This window comes from Alosa alosa, chromosome 4, assembly GCF_017589495.1.
Source record: "Alosa alosa isolate M-15738 ecotype Scorff River chromosome 4, AALO_Geno_1.1, whole genome shotgun sequence".
Classification (NCBI taxonomy): domain Eukaryota; kingdom Metazoa; phylum Chordata; class Actinopteri; order Clupeiformes; family Clupeidae; genus Alosa; species Alosa alosa.
Window position 1 is genome coordinate 14,190,652 of NC_063192.1, and position 23,860 is coordinate 14,214,511.

General features: G+C 44.0%; 1 protein-coding gene across 2 annotated transcripts in view; it reads right to left on the reverse strand.

The window, feature by feature from the left end:
* nol4la (nucleolar protein 4-like a) overlaps positions 1–23,860 on the reverse strand; it is a 47,092-nt gene that overhangs the window by 10,114 nt on the left and 13,118 nt on the right. For both annotated transcript variants that reach the window (XM_048241455.1, XM_048241454.1), the window contains exons 2-6: positions 21,300–21,452; positions 18,144–18,255; positions 16,540–16,649; positions 7,002–7,200; positions 2–285 (exon numbers count right to left, since the gene is read on the reverse strand). In XM_048241455.1, the coding sequence (XP_048097412.1) occupies positions 2–285; positions 7,002–7,200; positions 16,540–16,649; positions 18,144–18,255; positions 21,300–21,452 (858 nt within the window). The remainder of the gene's footprint in view (position 1; positions 286–7,001; positions 7,201–16,539; positions 16,650–18,143; positions 18,256–21,299; positions 21,453–23,860) is intronic.

The following is a 23,860-nucleotide window of genomic DNA, read 5'->3' on the forward strand; positions in this document are numbered from 1 at the left end:
CCTTGTTGCCATACTCTGATTTGACAGGGTACTTCCTGGTGGGCTCAGGTTGCACGGGCAGCAGCCGGTCTGTCATGCTCACAGGCTGCTGGTCTTCAGACGAGGAAGAGGAGGAAGTGGTGCTGAAGTCCAGCGGCGTCGCCACCGTCCCGTTCCCGTTCACCTCCCGATACGGCAGAGCCCCGTCAGCGGTTACCACAGCAACCACCCCAGGCACCACAGTGGCCCCAGGCAGGGTCAGGGCGGGGAGGCCGTTGGCACTGCCGTTCTCCGAGGACGAGTCATCTACAGAGAGAGAGAGAGAGAGAGAGAAATAGACAGATTTATGCATTTATAATTACATTATGCATTTATAATTACATTTATTTTCCCTGTAAACCTCCCTGTAAACTTATCTTACCTAACTTGTTCATCTTACTTAAGCACATAGACATGATTAGAACATAAATAAATGCTATTTAAAAATTTTAATCAAGTATATGGTAAATATGACTTTCCAATTTTTGTTTGTATACAGAGACATATAGAATAAATTTACGATTTTATAGTCATCCATGAAGAATTCAACTTTGGGAATTTGGAGCACTACAAATCATGTATGTGTTAATCTTGCCCTTGAGCACATGTGAATTCCTGCTATGAGATGATTAATAGGTCAACAATAAGAAGGAAGAGGAAGTGGAAAATGTGTTTATGTAACGGCCAAAGTGCACATAGGGCCACACATCCATGCATGTGAGCATACATCTATATGTGCTGTGCGGGAGTGCAAATGTGTCTGCGTCCATGTGTGTGTGAGGGGGGAGGGGAGCCGTGCCGATGCTCTACTTTCCAGCGTGGTCCTTAGCTGTCACAGCGTGTGTGTGTGTGTGTGTGTAGGAGCAGAGGGGTGGCAGCATCAGGGTCAACTGTCAAGTACTGTTGACTGGAGGGTGGGAGGGGGCAAAAGAAGAGGAGGGGGTGGAGGGAGAGAGGGTAAAAAATGGGTAAAGGTTAGGATGGAGGGGGTGTGGAAGAAGAGGAGGCTAGATGAGAGGGATGGAGAGAGGGAGGGGAAAATGGCGGGATGAGGAGAGAGGGAGAGGGGGCAAGGAAGGGTGGGAGGAGAGGGGAGGGGAAAGAGAGGGGAAGAAATGGATAGAGGTTAAAATGGAGGGGTTGTGGAAGAGGAGGCTAGACGGGGTAGTGAAAGGGAGAGAGGGATGGAGAGAGAGGGGAAAATGGAGGGATGGGGAGAGTGGGAGAGGGGGCAAGGATGGGTGGGGGGGGTATAGGGGCAAGGATGGGGGTGGAAAACGAGCGGTAGGAGGTCAATTGACCTTGGCAAAGGGGTGGGGGGCAGGGTTAGGGTTAGAGGCTGGAAGAGAGAATGGGAGAGTGGGTAACACACACACACACACACACACACACACACACACACACACACACACACAAACAAACACACACACACACACAAACACACACACACACACACACACACACACACACACACACACACACCGATAAGAAGGCTGCAGACATAGGCACTTGATAGTGATAGTGCGTGGTGACAACACACAGTTCCCTGATACACTGTCACCCCTCCCCAAACCCACTCCTATCTGCCAACCCCCTTCTGTTCTCAGCCTCCTGAGAGGCAGCCAGAGCAGATCCCCTCAGCCAATCTCCTCACAGGCCTTATCTCTAGTGTTTACAATCTCCTCACAGGCCTTATCTCTAGAGTCCCTCTCCTCAGGACCACATTGCATACACACACTAATACACACACACAGAGAGAGAGAGAGAGAGAGAGAGAGACACACACAGACTTCCATTCAAACAAACTCACTACTTCTCAGAACTATACCCCCCCCACACACACACACACAAACAAGAGCTCAGATACATACACCATTATCCCCCATATACCACATAATTATTTTAAAACAGACATCACAGACAACACACTCACATAGTGCACTGGTGCCTGGGGTGAGTGAGCGGATTGAGAGGCCAGATGTGAGAGTCAAATGTAAGCATAGGCTAGAGGAGATGTTTGCGGTGGGTGAGCCGTTATTTAGATGGGGGATAAAGACTCTCCAAAAGGCAGAGAGGGCTGCTGTAGAAAGCCTGCCTACAGAGTGGGTCTAAAGGCAAGTCCCATTTCATAGATGGTGATGGGTTGATGGGCCTGACCTTCTGATACAGGCATGCGCTGTTTATATGGGGGAGAGGATCTGTCTAGAACCTTGATTGGCCCTTTGGCTCGCAGAGAATATATTGAAGAACTTCTTGCGGTTGCCCTTAAACCCTGAACATTTCAAGAAAGAACCATCTTAAGCTTTGAAGAACCCTTCTTGGAATGTTTGCTTGCAGAATATTTCCAGATGATCTTAACACTTCAGAAATTACTTTAGAAAGCTGATTCTACTCTGGTGACTTCTGTAAACACTGCAAAATGTAAACGCAATAAAAATGACAAATAAAAAAATATATAATTTCTCACTTGTCTAGTAGCACATGAACATCTGGTGGAGTGTGCTGTGTGGTATGGTGTAAAAGCACCCCCCAACACACACACACACACAGCATTCTGCCCTACAGACTTCATTACAGCGCATAGCCCTGTTTGCTGCTGTGTGAGTCTATGCAAGCAAATGACAGTGACCTTTGACCTCAAAGTTGCTTAGGCTGTCAATCTGGGGCTGAGCTCAACTGAGCATGCGCAGAAATGCCCCAATCGACTCCCTAACTTTCCCTTGGGTTGGGGGGGGGGGCATATGTGTGGCCGAGTGGACCACTACCCAACCCTCCCTCCCTAACACACACATACAGAACACACACACACAATCCACCCTATCCCTACCCCCCTTCTATGGGAGATTAGGATGGATTAGCCCACTAAGAAGCGGCACAAGCTGCTCCCTGTGCTTTAAGGCTGCCTGCTAAGCAACCCCCCCCCAGTCCTGCTGGACCACTTATTTTAATGCCCATTGGATCCGCATTGAGCCGCTACCACTGTCCCCTTCCCCACCCCACCAATCCCAACCTCCTCCTACACCATGCTACCCTGCTCCATGTGTAACCTGCGTTGTGTTGAACCTGCGCGATTCAGCCCTGCACACGCCCGGACTCGAACCCGCGAAACAGCAGCACCTCGGATCGGGAGGCGAGCGCGCTAACAATTGAGCCAATAGCCCAGGCTACTGGCTCGCATGCCAGTAGCACTCTTGAGACGTTCCACAAGCACAGCTAAGCTAGCTGGCATCCGTTACACTCACCCCCCTAAACCTCACACCCAATCCGGGTCACGGCACCAATGTAACCTGCGTTGTGTTGAACCTGCGCGATTCAGCCCTGCACACGCCCGGACTCGAACCCGCGAAACAGCAGCACCTCAGATCGGGAGGAGAGTGCGCTAACAATTGAGCCAATAGCCCAGGCTACTGGCTCGCATGCCAGTAGCACTCTTGAGGCGTCGGGGAGTGAGGTTTACCAACGTTCCACAAGCACAGCTAAGCTAGCTGGCATCCGTTACACATGGCAAAGATAAATATGAAAATAACCAACTGTGCTCCACAAGAAATATTGGCTCCACATGCAGTACATACATATATAAATGCAGTGGTCTGCAAAAGTATTCATTCAACCCCCTGAAAGCATCATCATTTTCACAATTACAAGAGAAACTAATTGTCTTAGATACATCTCTTCCTAAGCAGTACATTTATTGGTTTGGAGAAATGCTTAAATGAGAGAAAGATTACAACAATATATCCAAGTGTCATGTCTAATTGAGGACCACTAAATGACTGTGTACACCACTGGAACCTATAAGCAGTGAAAGTTGCATCACACCACACCCAGATGTTTTATAGATGAGGCTGTCTCCCAAACTAAACATCCACAGAAGTTATTACTATAACTACTGAAGGAAGTTATTGCTGTAACTACTGAAGGAGGCCACTGCAGTCCAACCCATAAATCTACAGATTTCTACGCCTGGAATTGGGGTGCAGGGAGTATAGGAGTCCGCACTCAAAAGATTATAATCATAATCAGACCCATAAAAACTGGACAAGAGCCTGGAAAACGATCAACAATGCATATGAAAGCATTAAATGGAAGTTGCTTTTATGGAGGGTTGGAAACTATTTTTATGGTAATATGAGACCACAGTAAAGCTTTTTGGTCAATCCTTAGTATGCAACAGGGCTGTAAATCTAACAACGTCCATGCCCCAACAAGCACCATGCTCCCAATTGTGAAATATGGTGGTAACATCAGGTGTGGGAACATTTCTCATTTGCAAGACCTGAATGATTAGAGATATATTCTACACAATATTGTAAGAAACCTGTTGCAGTGGGTTGCGAAACCAAGGCATGGGAGAGCGATAGGCTGCGACACTGGAGCGACTGAAAACAGTGAAGTGAACGTTCTAGAATGCTTCAGTCAAGCCCTGATCCTACTAAAAATCTGTAGCACTAAAGTCCAGGACCACCATCTCATAAACCTATATTGTGCCGTACAAATTCTACCTAAAAAAATAGGGGTGACAACAAAGCAGTGTAGCACCCACCAATGTAATAAACCACCAACATAATAAAAATATGCAGGTTTTAAACCCACCAACGTAATAACTTCCCACCAATGTAATAATTTCCCACCAACGTAATAAACCAATATTTATTAAATTTGCAGGAAGTTATTACATTAACTTCCTACCAATGTAATAAATCACCAATTTAGTGAAATGATATCTGTTTTATCAGTTGTAATGGTATGGTTGCACAACTGTCACCTCAATCTCATGACCATAGACCCCCCCCCCCTTTACTTTCTCTCTTTACTTTTTATTCCTCACCTTCACTAGGAGCCAAGCAAAGCTAGACAGACAGTGTGCACAGAGTGAGCGTACAAACCATGACATTACTGTAAGAGGCAGGGACCTGTCCATGTAGCTCTGCTTGGCCCCTAGTAAAGATAATGCATAATAAGTAAAGGTAGAAAGTAAAGGGGGGGGGGGGGGGGGGGGGTAAAAAGCTTTATGGTGATTACAGTAAATTGGTGTAGATGGTGACAATTATGCAACTATACCTTATACAGATATCATTTCACTAATTCAGTGATTTATTACATTGGTGTGATAACTCTTTTAACCTTCCGACCAATGCAATAACTTCCTGCAAACTTAAAAATGATTGGTTTATTACGTTGGTGGGAAATTATCACGTTGGTGGGTGTTACACTGCAGGCACGCTGGCACGGTCTCACTTTAAAAGACTTAATTGCAGCAAAGGGTTTCTCCAGCATGCATTCATTTACAAGGGTTGAACACTGTAAGCAGCAGTAGTTTGAATTAACATATTTATTTTAATTTTAAAACACAAATAATCAATTCAGCCTTTAGAAATAGACTACTACAGCATGTTAACAATGTGTTAACAACAAAAATACTCACTGGTAAAATATGCGTATGTATATTTTGTTAACAAAAAAATAGTAAGGACCTTTTAGGGGGGTTGCAGGGAAATGACTGTGTAATAATAATGCTGGCAGTGTGTTGTGTCTATGTTTTTAACATGTATTTATGCATAAACATCAAAAATATTTAAGTATGTGCAACTGTTTATGCTGATACACCTGAGCATACTTTTTAATAGGGGTGTAAAGATTAACCGATGCGTATCGGTATCCGTTTTTAACGTGTAAGATACGGCTACATCGATACGTGAAGCCCCGTATCGGAAAAAAACTGAAATGAACCGGTCATTATATCGATTTACTTGTTATGAATCGGTGCACAACCTTTTCTGCTCACCGTTTTGAAACTATCGCGGGTAACGGAATTGTGGGTAATGCAGTTCTTTTTTTGGTTACATTCATTGCCCAAAGTTGTCAAATGACCTCATTACCCATACATCTATTGCAACTTAACCATGTGACAACTTGCACTTTCGGTCGGCTTTTGTTTTTTGAAATCCAGCCGAAATTAAGCACTTATAGCATTCCTAAACAGCAACGGTAGTCTGTAGAGTAGCCTTACCTTTGATGAAGGGATTTCCTTAATGTTCCTTAATAATTTGGCCCTTGCTGCTAAAATGATGCATAAATTATTAGCCAATGATTTTGTTCATATTCACTCAGACTTGTGGCATTTTAGGTTTCTGCATTAGGTCTACTGTTGGAACAAAATAAGCCCAGAGAGTTCATTGATTTGTAGGTCTATTTTATTCTTGTAGGGTAGGCTAGGCCTATATGAGAAAAGGCCAAGAGTGTCTTAAGCACTGTTTTATTTTATTTCGGTATTGTCTTACCTCAACAAGGCTACAGCTCCATGAAAACAATCAGATTTAACTCTATAAAATCTGTAAAGTCTATAAAAATGTATTTTTATGTTGTATTTGGCTGCTGTGTTTGACTGAAATGTAGACTATTCTTTTTTATTTCAATACAGTATATGAAACAAACCTCAGTTTAGATAATCATATTCACAAATTTTGTTGCCTGATTGACAACCATGACCATGATAATTGATAATATAAAATGAATGTGCACCTTCAGCAAATTATAAAAAATCTTTCAGAATGCTTTCCATTCTTGAACTGCATCGAATTGCATCAAATCGCATTGAATCGTACTGAATCGTTTTTTATAAACATGTATCTTTTCTTGTATCGAATCGTGCCCATGTATAGATGCGAATCGTATCGTCTTTTACATGAGAGATTCACACCCCTACTTTTTAATGATGGAATTTGGGTGACCTGCTCATTCTGACTCAGAGTTTCATTCTGTCAGAGTACAGTTTGTGATTCAGAATTAATGGGCATATGTATTTCCTGTTTATGTGTGTTTGCACAACTACTGCATCTGTGTATGTTACTGTAATACAAAGCCTTAGGATACACCTTGTGCTTGTGTGTGTGTGTGTGTGTGTGTTGTTTTGTTGCGTCTCCCTCTGGACCCAAATGAAAGCACTTGAACTGTGTTAAACTGTGTGAGTGGTGTCTGCTTACCGTCCTCCTCTTTGATGGCGGGCTGGGGGCTTTCTCGGGGTGGGCTGGGCTGCGGTACGGAGGCAGCAGCGACCGCGGCCGCGGCGAGAGCGAGAGCGGCGGCCGGAGCGGAATTCGAGGCGGGAATGGGAGCGCGCTCAGCGGAGACCCACGCCGGCTCTGCCATGTCCATGTCCTCACTGCTCACCGAACTGTCATCCTGCAACACGACAGAACAACATCAGAACATTACACAAACCCAGCACAAACATTACACTAACACTATATTGTTATACTGAGGTCAGGAAGAGTTAAACAGACTAATCTATAGGTTGCAGATCTGATGCCAAGACTGGAGATGTTAAGCACTATTGTCAAACATGCTTTGGATCTTTGGGGGGTTTTTTCCGCAATATGTTGGTAGTTGGTTGAGCAGGTTAGGTTTAACATGAGAACGAAAGACTCAAAGATTCACGTCAGTACTCTGAGGCTTCCAATTTCTCTCTTCTCTTCATCTCAGCCATGACTTGTATGCTCAGTTATTTAAACTTCAACACACAATACACTTCCATTCCTGTTGCTGATGTCAAATTTCAGCCTTGAACACAACCCGCTCATTCAGGACGCCACATAGTAAGGAAGGTAAAAGAAAAGTCAATAATAGAAGAAGGGCACAGAAATGTGAGACAGAAAAAAGGTTACATTTTAAACCTGCAACGTGAAATCACTCTACAGTACCGTTTCTGCCTTTGGTTATACAGCTCCAAAATTAATTGTGTGCTATGTGCCGTGTACCGGTATGTGCCCTGAAAATTGATAAATTGATTCTACAGCCAAAAGAAGTGGAAAAACTCTGAAGGACGACGGGCAGCACTAACCCTGTCTCTAGTCTGACTCTGAAAAACAAAGTAACATTTCACTGCAATAAAATGTATACCCTGTACCACAATGTCACTCTCGTTTTCCCTTCTCCAAACTGCAGATGTACACCATCTTCTTCTCCCATAAAACGATCGTATTTTAGACAGTCCCAATCCCCAGTTGAGAAAGGTATATGCTGCAACCCCCCCCCCCTCCATAGTGCTGGTGCAGGAGGTAAGTGAAAAGCCCAGGTGGTTAAATAAATGCCCCGTGGACAGGGCTAAATGGCCCGTCTCATTTGTCTAAAGCTTGCCACTCAGTCACAGCAGCTAGTGTTGGGGCGAGACAGATATGGTCGGCGGTCTTTTCAAATAATGATAAGCTATCCAGTGACATCCGTCACCGGAGCACAGCTGAGAGTGAGGAAACGCGAGAGCACCCGTAACAGGCCCCCATCAATCACACCGCCACAGAGGGGCGTGTTCAAATTACCTGTGGCACCGAGCTTCAATCATCTCCCTCTCAGGGTCTTTTATACTTCCCTTAAAATGGGCCCTTGGTTCAGGCGCTGAGACAGAAGGAAGGCTGCATTTCTGTAGCCATTTATAATGTGCCGGAAGAGTCCGGAAATAGTCTATGATGGGAGATGATGGGTGTGTTAATTTACGAACAATATCACATGTGTGCACTTTGTCTTCACTTTGCACCTATTTCTGTCTCTCTCAGTCTCTCCCTCTGTTACCATCACTCTCTCTCTACCTTTTTATGTATACATTAATGTATGAAATCAACCCCATTTGTTGTTATAGCTATGTCAAGAAAGATCGTTTGATTACAGTTGTATATGTCTTGGATTTAGTGTTGAGTAATGCACACTAGTTTATTTAGACTGGCACTACTGGTATTACCCATGCATACTATGCATTTAAAAAATCAGTGATGTCCCAGCCCAACAATAACACTTTGAAATTGTGACTTACTTTCAAAATCTGCTCTGTGAAATTAGTGGATACTAACGACTGACATGTTTAGATGAAAGACCTCATAAAAATGTATCAGATGTTTCCTCAGCTTGCCTATAGCTTGTTTATTTTAACTGGTGACATTAAAGCACAATATAATGTGTTATTTCCTCTGAGAGATTAAAAAAAAAACACAAAAAAAACACCACCACTGAATTCCCAGACCAGGAATTCCTTCATGTGCATGTACATGTATGTCCTCCTTCAGCAAACAACAGCAGAACACCCTTTCCACAACACCACACCAACACAACACCAACACACAGCTGTCATTCCCATCAGCGTTTGGCCGCGAGCGCCGCCACCTTCAGTATTTACAGTCTGTGCCTTCCTGAGGAAGCACCAGAGCCCACTCGCGACATTCCAAAGGCCGGGAATGGGAAGAGGGATGGAGGGAGAGGGAGACATGGGGAGAGGGGAAAACACTCCCTGTTAAATAATAAGTGACTTGGAGCGCTGCTATTTTTACCAGGCTGGAGTAGGGGCCCCAAAGATGCTCAGCTGAGCGGAACATCAACACGAGTGCAGCGGTTGGGGGGGGGGGGTGGGGGTATGGGGGGTAATGGGTGCTGAGGGGCAATGGGGGTTGTAAGTAGAAATGGGCTGATGGGCTGTAAGCGAAGGGCGACGCTGGTTTAAAAACACACACACTAATGCACACACACATATAGTGTCATGCTTATGGGGTGTTTATACTGTATATGTGTGCATGTACGCGTAAATATATAGACACTGACGTATATGCTGGATGGCGTCTGGGCATTTCCCCACAGTGCCAAATTACAAGAGGATTTCAGGACCCTGCTTCTGTAATACTGTGGGCCTTGGCTTATATAGGCTAACGCATTCATGTTTGCACAATAATATGTGTGGACCCACAAATCTTTCGGTAACCTCAATACACACACAGACACACAGACACACAGACACACACACACACACACACACACACACACACACACACACACACACACACATATTCAAACACCTTTAATCTTTCATTTCATGTCCAGGGCAATCTAAGGATAAATCTGCTTGCACGTGCAGCAACACACACACACACACACACACACACATAAAAAAATACACACTGTGCGGGTCGTGTGTAAACTCAGGGGTGAATGCTTTAATGTACTGAGGACTCTACTATGGTCGAGATAGATTGACATGTCCTGACACATTTAGCACCCTTAGTGAGTGGGTGCGGTGTCACCCCTGGCCCTCTCTATTCATTTGCCCTTTCCCATTCATCTGTCTCTCCGTCACTCACCCCCCTCACTCCCCCTGACACAATGCGGTGATGTGGCCCGTGTTTCACAGGTAGTGGGAGTGATTATAAACCTGCCATCTGGACACGGTGCCACCATCACAATGCAATCAGACTTAACACCCCCACCCCCTCCAACCCTCCCACCACCATCATTCATTACCACAACAAACAAAGCCGGAGGACACCCGTGTAACGTAGCACATCAAACAGTCCCCTGAGCACAGCATTCAGGTTCTGAGGTTCTCCTGACGTGGCGGATTTCTTCTGTGTCTTCTTTGTATGCTGCTACTACCCTGTCAAATATACCTTGTCTTTTTACATAGAGGCTCTTAATCAAAGACCAGTGGTATACCCTGTCCCTCATCAAGCCTGCCCTGTTCCCATCCTGTCTCAGTCTGCTATGTGACAGCCCCCCCCCCACACACACACACACACACACTCTCTCTCTCTGCATCTTCTCATCTTCCATCCCTGCCCCCATCCCCAGTGAAATTTTCTGAGGCTTGGAGTACTGAAGCCCCTCTTTAATGCTGCTACCCCAACCCCATCAAAGGCAGATACACACACACACACACAAACACACCATGCTATACACATACACTAGCACATACATAGATTTACACTTACATGAACACACACACACACACACACACAACCACTGACACAAAAACACACACAAAATCTATAGGCAATTCCAGCCATACCTCCGCACTCCGCCCCCCACCCCCCCACTTCAATGCCCAGCCCTCTACTCAAAATCAACCCCCACAAATGCTGGCGGCTGACGTGACTCACAACCCTTCATATTTCACCAGGGTGAAGATGGCCGCTCTCTCTCTGAGTAACCATGGGGACCGGATGGGATGGTGGGTAAGGGTTCAAAGCCCTTCCCCACACCCACTCCCAAACTAAACATGAAAGAAGAAGAAACGGTCCTTCTATACAGGGTGTGGATGTATACCCAGAGAACGCAAACGCTGCAGCAAATGTATTACTATTCTGAGCAGTGAGCTCTTGATGTAAATATCTGTGAAAAAGGGAAGGAATGTACATATATGGGAATATGAAAGTGAAAAGGGAAGAAATGCAGATGTGAATGCATGTAAGGCCTTGAGCAAACAAAGCAGGAGTATCAGACTTCTCTGAAGCAGCAATGTGACTGGACTTACAACACACCATATCCGCACAATGAAGATTATAGGTACAGCTTAACTAAGGCTTTCTGTTTAAACATATATTCTAAATACACAAATATGAGTTAACATTTAGACACTCTTTAACATTTAGAGTCAAGTGTCTAAATTTCACTTAGTGCCTCTTTGGGTTTGTCTAATATTTCCCGCTGAGTAACAAAATCTGTTAAGCTTCCATGAAGTTTCAATTCACTGTTTGCCTTTATTTAAATTCAGTTTCATTCATTTACATGACTATTAACAATTCCCATAGTCTACTACACTTCACAGAGCCTAAGGCCCAGTTATTGTAACAAATTCGACCACGTCCTAAGTGGGTTACCTGCACATTTGCGGAAGGCAAAAACGCCTGCTGTGACTAAATTCAAATGTAAATTTCATGATGCTGCAGTTCCACTCCACGACCGCAGCTGATTAACAACCGCACAGTACTGGCCGTCAGTGGTTCTGCGAACATAAGAGGACTCATGCAGCTCCGCTATCCATCTGACTGAGGTCTTGGTGGAAGTGGTTGGTGGCGTTGGTGCTAGAAGCAAAGTAATACTATGCCCAACATGCCAATTAACCAACAAGGACACACATGTATGCATATAGTGATTCACCACAGACACACAGACACACAACAACGTCACGCAGCAAACATAAAGCACTCTCATACACATACTAACAGCTAATAGACCTACACACACACACACACACACACACACACACATACAGTCACACAGACACAGACACAGACACAGACACGCTCACATACAGATCCATGTAAACACAGATTGAGAGGTACATGTACGGCACAGCCTCCTGTGAGACAGCCTTCCCTCATGTGTTTAGAGCTGGCTCTATTAGGCACCAAGTGGGGCATGGCATAATGGTGTGCATGAACAAGAGATGGGGTTGAGGAGAGAGAGAGAGAGAGAGAGAGAGAGAGAGAATGAAAGGGAGAGGAGGAAAAAGAAGGGGAACAGCAAGAAGAGCAGAGAGAGACCAAAGTCAAGAGAGTCAAGCATAAAGTACATGGGGATTTTGAGGTTAAAGGGGAGGAGAGCATCACTGTTCATAGAAAGCAAAGGAAAAAGAGAAGAGGTGTGAGAAAGAGAAAGACAGAGAGAGAGAGAGAGAGAGGTGGAAATTGAGCATGGGCTAGGAGGAAGTGGGACTTCTGGAGGAGCTTTTTTGAGGGCCTAAGAAGAGGCGTGACATAAGAACAGGGGGGCCTAATGTGAGCTAAAGACACACTGATGGAAGGCTGAAGGCCGAATAAGAGCAGGAGATAGAGGGAGGGAGAGAGAGAGAGAGAGAGAGAGAGAGAGATGGAGAGATGTATGGGACAAGTGGAGGGGGAAAGGGGGATCGGCTGGTAAACGGTCTGATGAGTTGAGAGGATTTAGCACAGAAGCTGCTCCTCCAGCTGCTCAATCCTGACCAAAAGAGTGAGATGGGGTGGAGGGGTGGGGTGAGAGGCAGCGAGAGCGAGAGACAGAGGGGGTGGGTGAGAGATGATGAGTGGCAGAGGGTGTGTATGTGTGTGAATGTGGGGGTTCAGTGAGGAAAAAGATAGTTGTAAGGAAACGAAAGAGTAAGGGAGTGTGTATGTGTGTGTGTGTGTGTGTGTGTGTGTGTGTGTGTGTGTGTGTGTGTGTGTGTGTGAGGGAGTGAGAGAGCGAGAGAAACAGAAGACGCAACATAGTGATGTCACTGCATTTCCCTATACATTAAACCATAGAGCAAAAGCTTTTATGTAAAGTGAATGAGCTTTTATTGTACAAGTGAGGCACAACCTGAGCAACAGCAGAGAGGGGTGTGACAGAACAAAAGTGTGACAGAGGCACTTCACAGAGAGAATGAGGAGAGATAGTGATGGGGAGACAGACAGGAGGAGAGAGAGAGGTCCTGATAATGCACTGTGATGGGCACTGACTGTGGTGCTCTGGACTAAAAGCAGCGGCACAGTGCTTTTTAACACTGTGTTTTTAAGAGCGTTAACCTCTGTGTACGCCTCCAGCCTGGTTCAGTGGAGCAGAACGGCGTGACCCTAATACACAACCTCTGACTCCTACCAGCATGGCAGGCAGCCACACTGACTGCCCCATTGAGACTCGACGCAGCTGAGTCCAGTTCTAGCCCTCTACTGTGGCATGCTTCCTCTTTCAGAACACAAACAGCTCCAAAAGCATCTCACTCAAACCTCTCTCTCTCTCTCTCTCTCTCTCTTTCTCTCTCTCTCTCTCTCACACACACACACACACACACACACACACACACACACACACACACACACACACACAGCCCCACTTACAAGGAGACAAACCTATTACAATACAAACATGGATTTCCTACAAATTGTTACCTCCCTCCCTCCCTGTCGTTGACACTTGTGATGCTCAGAACAGAAGCCAACCAGCCCTTAGAGCATGCAGCTGCACTGCAGTCAGCTCTGAATAATTTGAAAGCTCTTTTTGCAGGTAACTTGACACGTGAATTAAGGGAATTTCAACAACTAAACCCAGTTCCCCTATCAGACTGTTTAGCTGAGAATTAAGAATTGGTATGCAAACAAAAACACCCTAAGCACCAAAAAAAAAATTATGCAGGTGTAAGTACAGACCACAACAATATGTTCAATAAACCTGAAATAATGCATAGCACATCTGATATCAAACACACGTAAATCCTATAATCGATTCCATTAATATATCTTATTTTAAGGCATAATAAACAAACATAGTATAAGCAAAAACATAGAGTTGCGTTAGCCTAAAGAGTAAACGAATAGGCTAGTACGAACTAATCCTTCCAGGCCGGTACGATTAAAGTTTCCGCAAACACTGGAGAACACAGTTCTATCCAAGTGCTCTTGCAGAAGAGAATGCGCAGGGGGTTAAAACATAGATAAAACGAATTAATTCTTTAAAGGTAATATATTATTCAGGGGGGGGGGGTATTTTGATCGCACCATGAATGCATTCATGTGCATTTAGGCAAAAGGTCAAGACATCACACATTTGTAAAATGTTAACTGCAGCTACCGTTCAATTCTGCGCGTGTCAAATGACAAATGCAGTCTCAGAAGCGATATTTCCAAGAAACGAAACAACCCAAATCTTGAATGAAAATTGCTATACATTTGGAAATGTATGTAAACACATCCAATATTTCTCTTTTTTTCTTTAGCTCATACACTAACACTATAGGAGCAGCTTGGAGCTTACCTTAACAACAACGGATTTGTCCCGGATCTATTTCCAGCACACCGTCTATCACGGTGAAAGAATGCTGTTCCTGTTTTCTAGCCTCTATAACCGCCCGGTAATTTTAGACAATATCCTGTCAGTGTGAGAGACATTGGACCCTGGGCGTCTCTCACGGACTTTCAGTTCCGAAGAAGGAGGAGGGGCTTACTCGAGTGACGTCAGTTGTATTGCCATTGCCCTCTCTCTGTCGATTGAATGGATGCCTATGCACTTGATTGACAACTTTGACCCCCCCCCCCCCCAAACTTCCCTTATCTCCTCCCTCTTTGTTTAGAAGAGGCTTTAGCTGCTCTATACAGCATCCTACGTGCCCTCGACTGAACAGTCTATTCTCCTGGCCTCTGTACTAATTAGAGCCAATAATATTTGCTTGTTAAACCATATTTCCCCATTTTTTAACAGCCTGTGTGTGACTGATACTAATGAATGCTGCTTTGCTGATTTGGTTTGTGGTTTAAGACAAATGGACTCACAGACAAATGCTGCTCTCTAGTGAATCAATCAGGAACAGTCCCTCTACCAGCAACATTCCACGGGTCATTTGTGTTATCATTCAGACCATGCACAGTCTGTTGAATTTCTTTCTGATGTTGGCCTTCGCACATCAAGCTCTGACGCACGTGCTTTCATACTATATCTAGTAGGCCTAACTGTATGATGACGACAAAAGATAACTCAAAAATGTATGCCCCACTTCACAATGGAAAACAATAGGCTGCATATTATATCAGAACTACAAAGACTGTACATCAAGCATCCCATCCTCCCCACTTCACTGGCCTTTTCTTCACTTAACAAGACTGATCTACAGACACCTTCAGTAGGCTACATATTAGTTGCTATTTCAGGTAGTAACTGTTGCTGGGGCAACCCATTTACCTGGCTACCAACACACTATCTTACAGACCATATAGATACCTTATGGAATGTTTAGATTCTATGTGTGTGTGTGTGTGTGTGTGTGTGTGGGTAAGACGAGAACTGGGAAATAAGAAAATGCTTATTTTTATGAAGTGCTACTGCAATCCTTCACAAACTTGCATACTGTGATACTTTAAAATATGGTGGCATTTTTGTTGTGGTGAAATGCATATAGCCCACAGAGAGCTGTAGGAACTCATATGCTTTGACTGTCAGCACCCTGAAAGAGTGAACCGATGTAGAGGATCGGTTCTCTCATTAAAGTTTAATCAAAGTCATGTCAATAAAATCATGTCAATGTTTATCTAAACAGCCTAAAAACTAAGCCTACATTCTGTGATAAGATGAAACAGTAACAACCACTGGCAACGCTAAATAGCATTTACTGAATCTAACACAATATCTTCAGTGCTAAAAATGCAGTTTGCCTTTAGTTTCAAGACCAGCAGTGATGCAATTAAGGGAACAAAGAGAGTATATTCCCAATACATTGTTCTGAATCTTTAGATACAATCAAAGTCCTTATAATGTCTCTGATATGGTTTTGAGTATATTAATTATATGTTTTACATTAATAACCTGACAAAACACAACAAAATATTTGTAACCTCAAAGAAAGCACATTAATAAAATGCACATGATGACTGTAAAAATGGATATTTATAGTATATTATTCAATTGTCAATACGATTTGTTTTTTACAGAGAATGAAGCAGTATCTATTTCTTGTTTGTCCTTTCTTGAATGCTGAGGGCCCTTATCACGATCATCATCATCATCATCATCATCATCATCAGACCACACTGAATTACTTCTACAGAATAAGACGTACAAAACCTGCAGCAGGGAAAGCTCTGCCAAACCACCACCATAAAATATTCATAGGCAGCACAGCCATTCTTCACTACAGAGCACTGTGTTGTGTTTTAATGCCTGTGATCCACACCACCATGTACAGTGTTCTCCATACACTCAAGCTTTAGGCAATGTTGTCATGCTTGCACACTGAGTGAGAGGAGAAGCACCCTGCTTGCTTACCTGCTCATTGGCATTCATACACTGCAGTTTCATCTGCTTCAGGTAGGTGGCAGTAAGAGGCATGTTATAGTCAATGAGGTCTGGGACCAGAGAAGTGGGACGGTCATTTTCTGTAAAGGGAAAAAATGAAGAAAACACACACACACACACACACACACACATGTTTTATATATTAAAAGTGTTTCGTCATGTTGTAACTGAACTGGTGTAAAATATAACAGATCAGTTTCTAAATGTGATTTATAAAACAAAATCCTTCAACAGGCACGTACAGGGAATTGTTATTTTAAAGAATAAAATCCTCACACATTATTTATTCAAAGACAGAGCAACAGAGCAGTTTTATCTAAGAAGGGATTGGATGCCCATGGAATAAATCAATACCATACCAGCATGCTAGTTTCAGAAACCCACTTTAATTCCAAATCCAAATTCCCCATTATTCCCAATTAAGATAGCTTTCAATTATTCCCTGTGTCCTCCAGATTCTATTAAGGACCATTGTTAGAGACAACACTAACAAAACAAAAACACTTCTGAAATAGACTAATTAAAAATGACAAGCAGAAATTGATTAATGCAATTTTCATGGATTTATATATAACGATTTTATTTTTCAGATGCTATGGGAGGCTATAAAGTCGACCATAATTTTACAAGGCCATCATTCCTGGCAGTACAGTGATTCGGCATGCTCATGACAGCTGCTTCAGAGAGCTGTGGTCTTGACACCCCTCTGCTGGCATGGTTAAGAACTCTGACAGAGTTGACTGACAGGAAGGCTCCACTGATCCAGCTATTCATTGGTCCAGAATAGGCAATGTCTCTACAATTACTTTAGTCAATTTTGTTTCAAATTAAAAAAATCCTAATACATTTTTTGCGACTATATTTAGCCTTTTTCAAATGTTTTATTCTTTTGTGTACAAGCCAAAGAAACTAGACCTGTATAAAAATCCGGTGACAAATAATTAATAGATCCGCATATGGATACGTCACAAGTGGACTCTAATCTTTTGGCAAATTGGGTTAGAGGGCTTTACAAAGCAACAAGCTTGTGTGCCATTTAGTATTCAGTACCCTGGATGTTTCATGGCCTCTCTCAACCGCACGCCCGGACAAGAGGGTCTACTTTCACTTCCTCTGATCTACAGAGCAGAACGGAAGCCCTGAAATGTACAACGCCACAGCCACAAGCCAGGCACTTCTTGATAACTAAGAACAAAGAAATATCTGGAATAATCTCTTCCATCAAAACTCTTAGCTGCTTAAGTGGTACAGATGAAATATGCTAATGGATACTGTGCATAGATGTTTACAGGTTTAGATGCAGAGATGAGGTGAAAATTAATTATAATATTAAATCTCACAAACGTCACTGATTGTACTTTACTATGTATTAAGCACATCTTACATGATGGTTATCTTAAATTTGATGTGTGCGTGTCAATATATGTGTTGTGAATGTCCCAGGGTATACAGCAGTGAGTGTGTTGTATGCATATAGATAGATAGATAGATAGATAGATAGATAGATACTTTATTGATCCTCAAGGGGAAATTCAACAATATGAATGTTGTGTCAGTCCATGTGGGGCTCTGACCTTTGAACTCTGCAGTGCTTGGGTTGATGTGCATCCTCTTCTGGCATTCTCCACAGCTCATCAGGAAACGGGTCACAGCCTCTCTGGGTAAGAAGGCGTATGTCTCCGCAATCTGCATCCAGGGCAGAGATGTGACGGTAACACAATGAGACCAGCACACAAACACAAAGGAAAGGGAGCACGAGGAGAAATGATGGGAAGAGGATGAAGTGTAGACTGGACCCCCCCCCCCTTACATATTTAACGGACTGAGTGTTTGGTTTCATTTCAAGTGGTCCAGATTCTTTCCATAAGAAAGAACATAAACTGTTGTTTATGTTATGGGATTTGTTCTCACTTTACAGGAATAGAGACAAAAGAATGGCAAGGATGTGCCAAGAGTGTAAGGTCCTTTGATTCTTCTCCCTGACCTCATACTCTATCAATTTCAAATAAAAATCTACAAAATGGCCTGAGCCCAAACCATCTCTTCTTCCTTTCTCACTCTGTCCCTAACCTTTCTGTCCCTCTCCTTCTCCGTCTCCCTCTCTGCTTCCATCCCTCTCTCACCCTGCTGGCATGTCTGTGCCGTACGTGACCTTCACACACAGGCGCACACACACACACACACACACACACACACACACACACAGAGGAGAAGCCGGATGGCCAAGGGGAGTATCACGGATGCGTTCTTCTCCTTCCGAGACCTCAGGCAGCGGGATAGGAAAGGCCACCCAAAAATGTGTGGCACCTCCGAGAGGGATACTTGGTACCCAGGCCCCCCACCCCACACACACACACACCCATCCCACCCCCACCCCCAGCACTGTCTAGTCGGGGCAAGGAGATGAGACGTGACAGGATCTCTCTACAGGGCAAGAAGCAACACAGGGCTTAACTCCAGAGACCAAGAGAGTCCCACGGCATTGGGAGACATCACAACCCCCCCCCCCCCCAAACGACACACACACACACACACACACACACACACACACACACGCACACACACACACACATCCATGCCACTGTCCTCTGAACACAACCTCCCCTTCAACTTTCCACTGACATGCTCTCTGCCACTGGACTGCCTATCAATTGTTTACTTTAACAAACATGAGGTGGTCTCCTATGCAGCCTGTATCCTCTACAGCCCTCTTCCATATCTTTTCTGACTCTGCTATCAAGCTGGCTATAAAACATATGATACCATACAATGAGTCTTTGTTCACACATGATTTGTTTTGTTCAAAACATGCTGCCAACTGAACTTCATGGGCTTGATGTGAGAATATGTGTTCATATAATGGCTGATAATTGCTTTTTATTTATAGTGTTCTCAAATTCCTTGCAAGGCAATAGTAAACTGCAGGTCTCAGGAGGAAGCATGCAGTTCCAAACAGCTGCCAGAAGAGGGCGGTATCAAAGAGCAGCAAGCCAGGAAAGCTTGGAGCAAGATGTGGGTGCACAGGAACTGTACATGATTTGTCCTCCCAAACAGCTATGTCTCACTGCAGGCAAGCTGCAAAACGGGTCTGGTTCAAACTGGGTCTTAATTACCTTGCTCAAGCAGCATGTGGTTTGATTGACATATCTCTGAGATGCAGAATGGCTTGGCATAGCAGGAAGAAAAACTGTATACATCTGGGCATTAACAATTGGTAAAGCACAGATTATGTGTATTTGTGATTCTACCACATTCTTGCAGTGTCCAGGTAAGGGTACTGAAAAATCCAATGACACCCAGTCACAGTTAATTACAACCTATCATGGCCGGTTGAAGCCAGATCAAATCAATCCAATCACAAGCAATCACCACTTGTCACACTTTATTACCGCAAGTCACAACCAATCAAAGAGCAGAAAGTTTCGGATTTTCTTGATCGCCTGATGGACACTAGTCTAACAGGTCTGTCGAGGTTTCCCCTGAATGCCAAATGTCAGGAAAACAGACCTACTGGGCCTGTAATTGCTCTAATTAGGCGATTAGCACAGTGTTTGGCTGGAGTTAGAACCTGACACCTGCTCTCCCACAGTGACTAACCACTGCTCTGGGGACAAAGAGCGCCAGCCCAGGGTGTCTCTTCCCCACCCTCAGTCCCTCACCCTTGCTATTGGCTATACGTGTAACCTGCTCGGTGTGAGGCAGAAGTAGCAGTGCAAACATCAGGCAAATATAACTGGTCAAGAAAAAGAATGGAGTTTGAGCTGTTGATTGAGCTCACTGGCAGTGTGGCCCTTTTCAAAGTGAGTCAGGCGAGCGTTTCATAGCAGCGCTCCTGGCAGCACCACAGAGAGGGGCGAGCCATTCATTTACTTTACCTGGAGCTCATTCTATCGACAGTGCTGTAGTAGCTTGTGATAAGTCACGCTCAATGGAACATGATTTAGAGGGGGGCGAAAAGCAGATCATAAAATCAGGTGAGAGAAAGAAAAAACCATCTGACAGTGCCTTTTTTATCCAGCACACTCATGCCAATGCTCAAATATGAGCCAATAGGACAGGACTTGAGTGCCAAATGTTGTTTTATTTCAATTTTTATTCATAAGAGGCCCACAGGCTTAACTTCCTCAAACTCCATGTAAGTGTTTACAAGATTGTACCCTTTTTGCAAAGTAAGAGAGTCATACACAGTACACTGAAATCACCTTTACTACAGAATGCTCTACATACCAACCACTTAAAATAGATAAGACCACTCAGTGCAATATAGATAGCTGTTTCTTCTGCTTCTAGTGCTACAAGCAGAACCAAATACTGGTTTCCAGCACCACTACACCACTGCAGTAGTCACAATATTTACAGTCTTACAACACTTTCCTCTAAATTTAGTAGGCCATTTGAGAGGATAAACAATACATTACTTTCTCCTGATTGTTTTTTTTATGTATTTTAAAAGTAACTAAAATATATCATATTAATATAATTTCAATGTATACCTTTATATGTTGGTACATATCATAACATAAATACAAAACTATTTAATCAACAAGTTGTTATTACGCTACTAAATGAATATAGTAGTATTCGCACTATGTTGCCAAAAAACACTCAACTTGCATCCTGATATTAAGTTGCATTTATTCTCTCTAGACCATTATAGATCTATGAGCACCTTTTTCTCAATGTGCCATTTAAATGAAAGGTATTGGTGTTTAAGGGAGGGAATTCCTCACCGCCTTGTAGGTCTTCTTCTGGCCCGCATGTTTGGGGGCTCGCCCGGGATCGGCCCCCATCTCCACATGCATGGCATAGATGATGTCGAAGAAGTCCTCCACCACCGCCACTCGCTTCAGGGAGCTGTCCTGGGTCGCACTGCCGTCTGAACACTGTAAAAGGAGGAAGGGCAGACGGTCACAGGAAGTTAATGAGCCAGTGATCCCTCCAAGAAGACAATTAGCCACAAACACAAAAACACAAAAACACAAACAGTCACATAGCACAAACTACAGGGCTTTGCACAAGAATGATGAGAGTAGAGAAGTGCAGTGACCAAGTGTGTCAGTATAAGGAGAGCTTAGACGGGGACAAAACTTAACAAATGGATTGCCTTTCTACCAGATACTTTTAGGGTTGAGAATGTCTAGTATAAGCCTTTCAGAGCTGCGGCAGAATTAATTTTTTCCCCCCCTCGACAAGAACTAAGCACACACTCAGCTGAGCCGCAGTGAGAGTCTTGGCACCTTTTTTCCCCCACACAGCAAGCTGTCTGCCTGATGTCACAGCCCTATACTGTAGCTTTCAAAAGCTTTGCTTCGTTAGAGCATCTCACTTTCCTTGGCTGTGCTGCTTGACTGGTCCTCAGCTACACCAGGCAGTGTGGCTCACTGGGATGTTCAAGGAGGAAACCTTCCATCCTGAGCCTCGTGGTTTTGGCTCCAATTCATCCTGAGAGGCTTTTCCCCACTCAAAATGAGATTTCACGTGCAACTCAAGAGGGTTGGGCAACTGCACTGAGGGGCTGTTCAAAACGTGCAAGGGGGATTTGAGGAGGCCAAAATTATATGACGGCCCCCCTGCTGTGTTTAGAAATAACACCTTGGCGGGCAACTGTAAGAGTGCAGCTCCACCTCCTGCTACCATCATACCCCCCAAACCTGCTTTCCATGCAGCTGACCCCGTCACCATGGAAACTAACACCAGGTGTGCAGGGCAGCGGGTCATGTGACACCTGGAAGACCTCAAATCGCTAAGACAACAGCCTTGCTCCGTCTGTCCCACGTGGGCATTTTCTGTTACCTACCCCGTGCTAGCTGGGCCTTTGTTTCTTTCTTTTTCATTTTTTCTTTTTTTTTTCTTCATCTCTTTCACAACAGTTCGTGTTTCCTGTACCCTCTGTAACATCCTACATGTGTTTTTGTTTTTTTTAGTTTCCTTTCTTTAGTTCCTGTTTTCTTTCTGGTCTCTTTGTTCTCTTGCTTCTTCTATTGTAATGCATTCAAACCCTCCACCTAGGTACATAATGAGGAATGATATGTAACTTGATGAACACCTTGAGCGCATAACGTGACTAAAGGAGAACCAACTATTACTTTCAAATATACAGTAACTGCATAATTAATGCATGCTATTGTCAGGTCGGAGAACAGAGACATAAGGCTTCAAAGCAAACCTTTAAAAGACTTCAGTATTGAATAGAAGAGAAGCTCATTTGTGGCATAACATTTACCCAATAGAAGTATTGAGGGTGAAATGTGTATGTTTTTCTCAATCTGTGTCCCTAATAGGCTATGAGAGTTTTTGTGTCAGGGGAAAATCCCTTGAGTGGAATGATCCCTAGACGTCTATGGGACAGCAGCTCAACGGTTTTTCCCTCTTGTGTGTCTTTCTTTATCTCGTTTGCTCTTCCCCTCTCTTTTACTCTCTTCCTCATTTCTGCTTCCTGGAGGAACCTCTATCCCTTCCCCTGCTCTGCCACAAACATACTTTTTATATTTTCCTTCCTCTGGCTCCACTTCTATGAACACATTTTCTTTCTTTCTTTCTCTTTTTTCTCTTCTTTCTTTCTTTTGTTCTTTCTTTCTTTCTTTCCTTCCCTTTATCTGTCCCACTCCCTCTTCCCTTTTCCTCGCTCCCCTCTCCCAAGTGCCAGGTAATGAACGTTGCTATGGCAACTAAAACCAGCACACAGAACGGGTTTGCTTTAATCCGGCCCTCTCCAGCCACTCTCCTTGTGCGTGTGCATGTGTGTGTGTGTGTGTGTGTGTGTGTGTGTGTGTGTGTGTGTGCGTGTGCTCCCTCTACTCTGGCTAATTATTTTTATTTTATAAATTTTAGATTGGTATTGGTATTATTAGCAGTTCATTTCAGTCGCAGTAGTGGAGGTGCTACAGGTAAGACTGAGAATCGTTCATCTCTCTGCCCCAGCTAATTTTTATGGCCCTCATCCTGAATCTTCTTTCTTTGTTCTCTGTCTATTCTCTCTCTCTCTCCTTTGCTCAGCTCTCTCTGTCTCACTCTCTCTCCCTCATTTTATTATAGTATTGTTAAGATTGTCCCTCTTCAACATGCAAAAAAACTAGGCAAGTGCTTTACATTATATGGAGGAAGAAAGCAAAGCTAGTGGGACACTGGCATCTGACACTGCCCGCCCCGTGGTCAATATCTCTATCTCAAAATCGCTGACACGTACGCATGCACATGTGCACACTCAAACACAAACACTGGGTGCGTAAACAGACACACAAAACTGCTAGCCATCGCCTTGTTCGGGGCACATCACTGTCCAGAGCAAGAC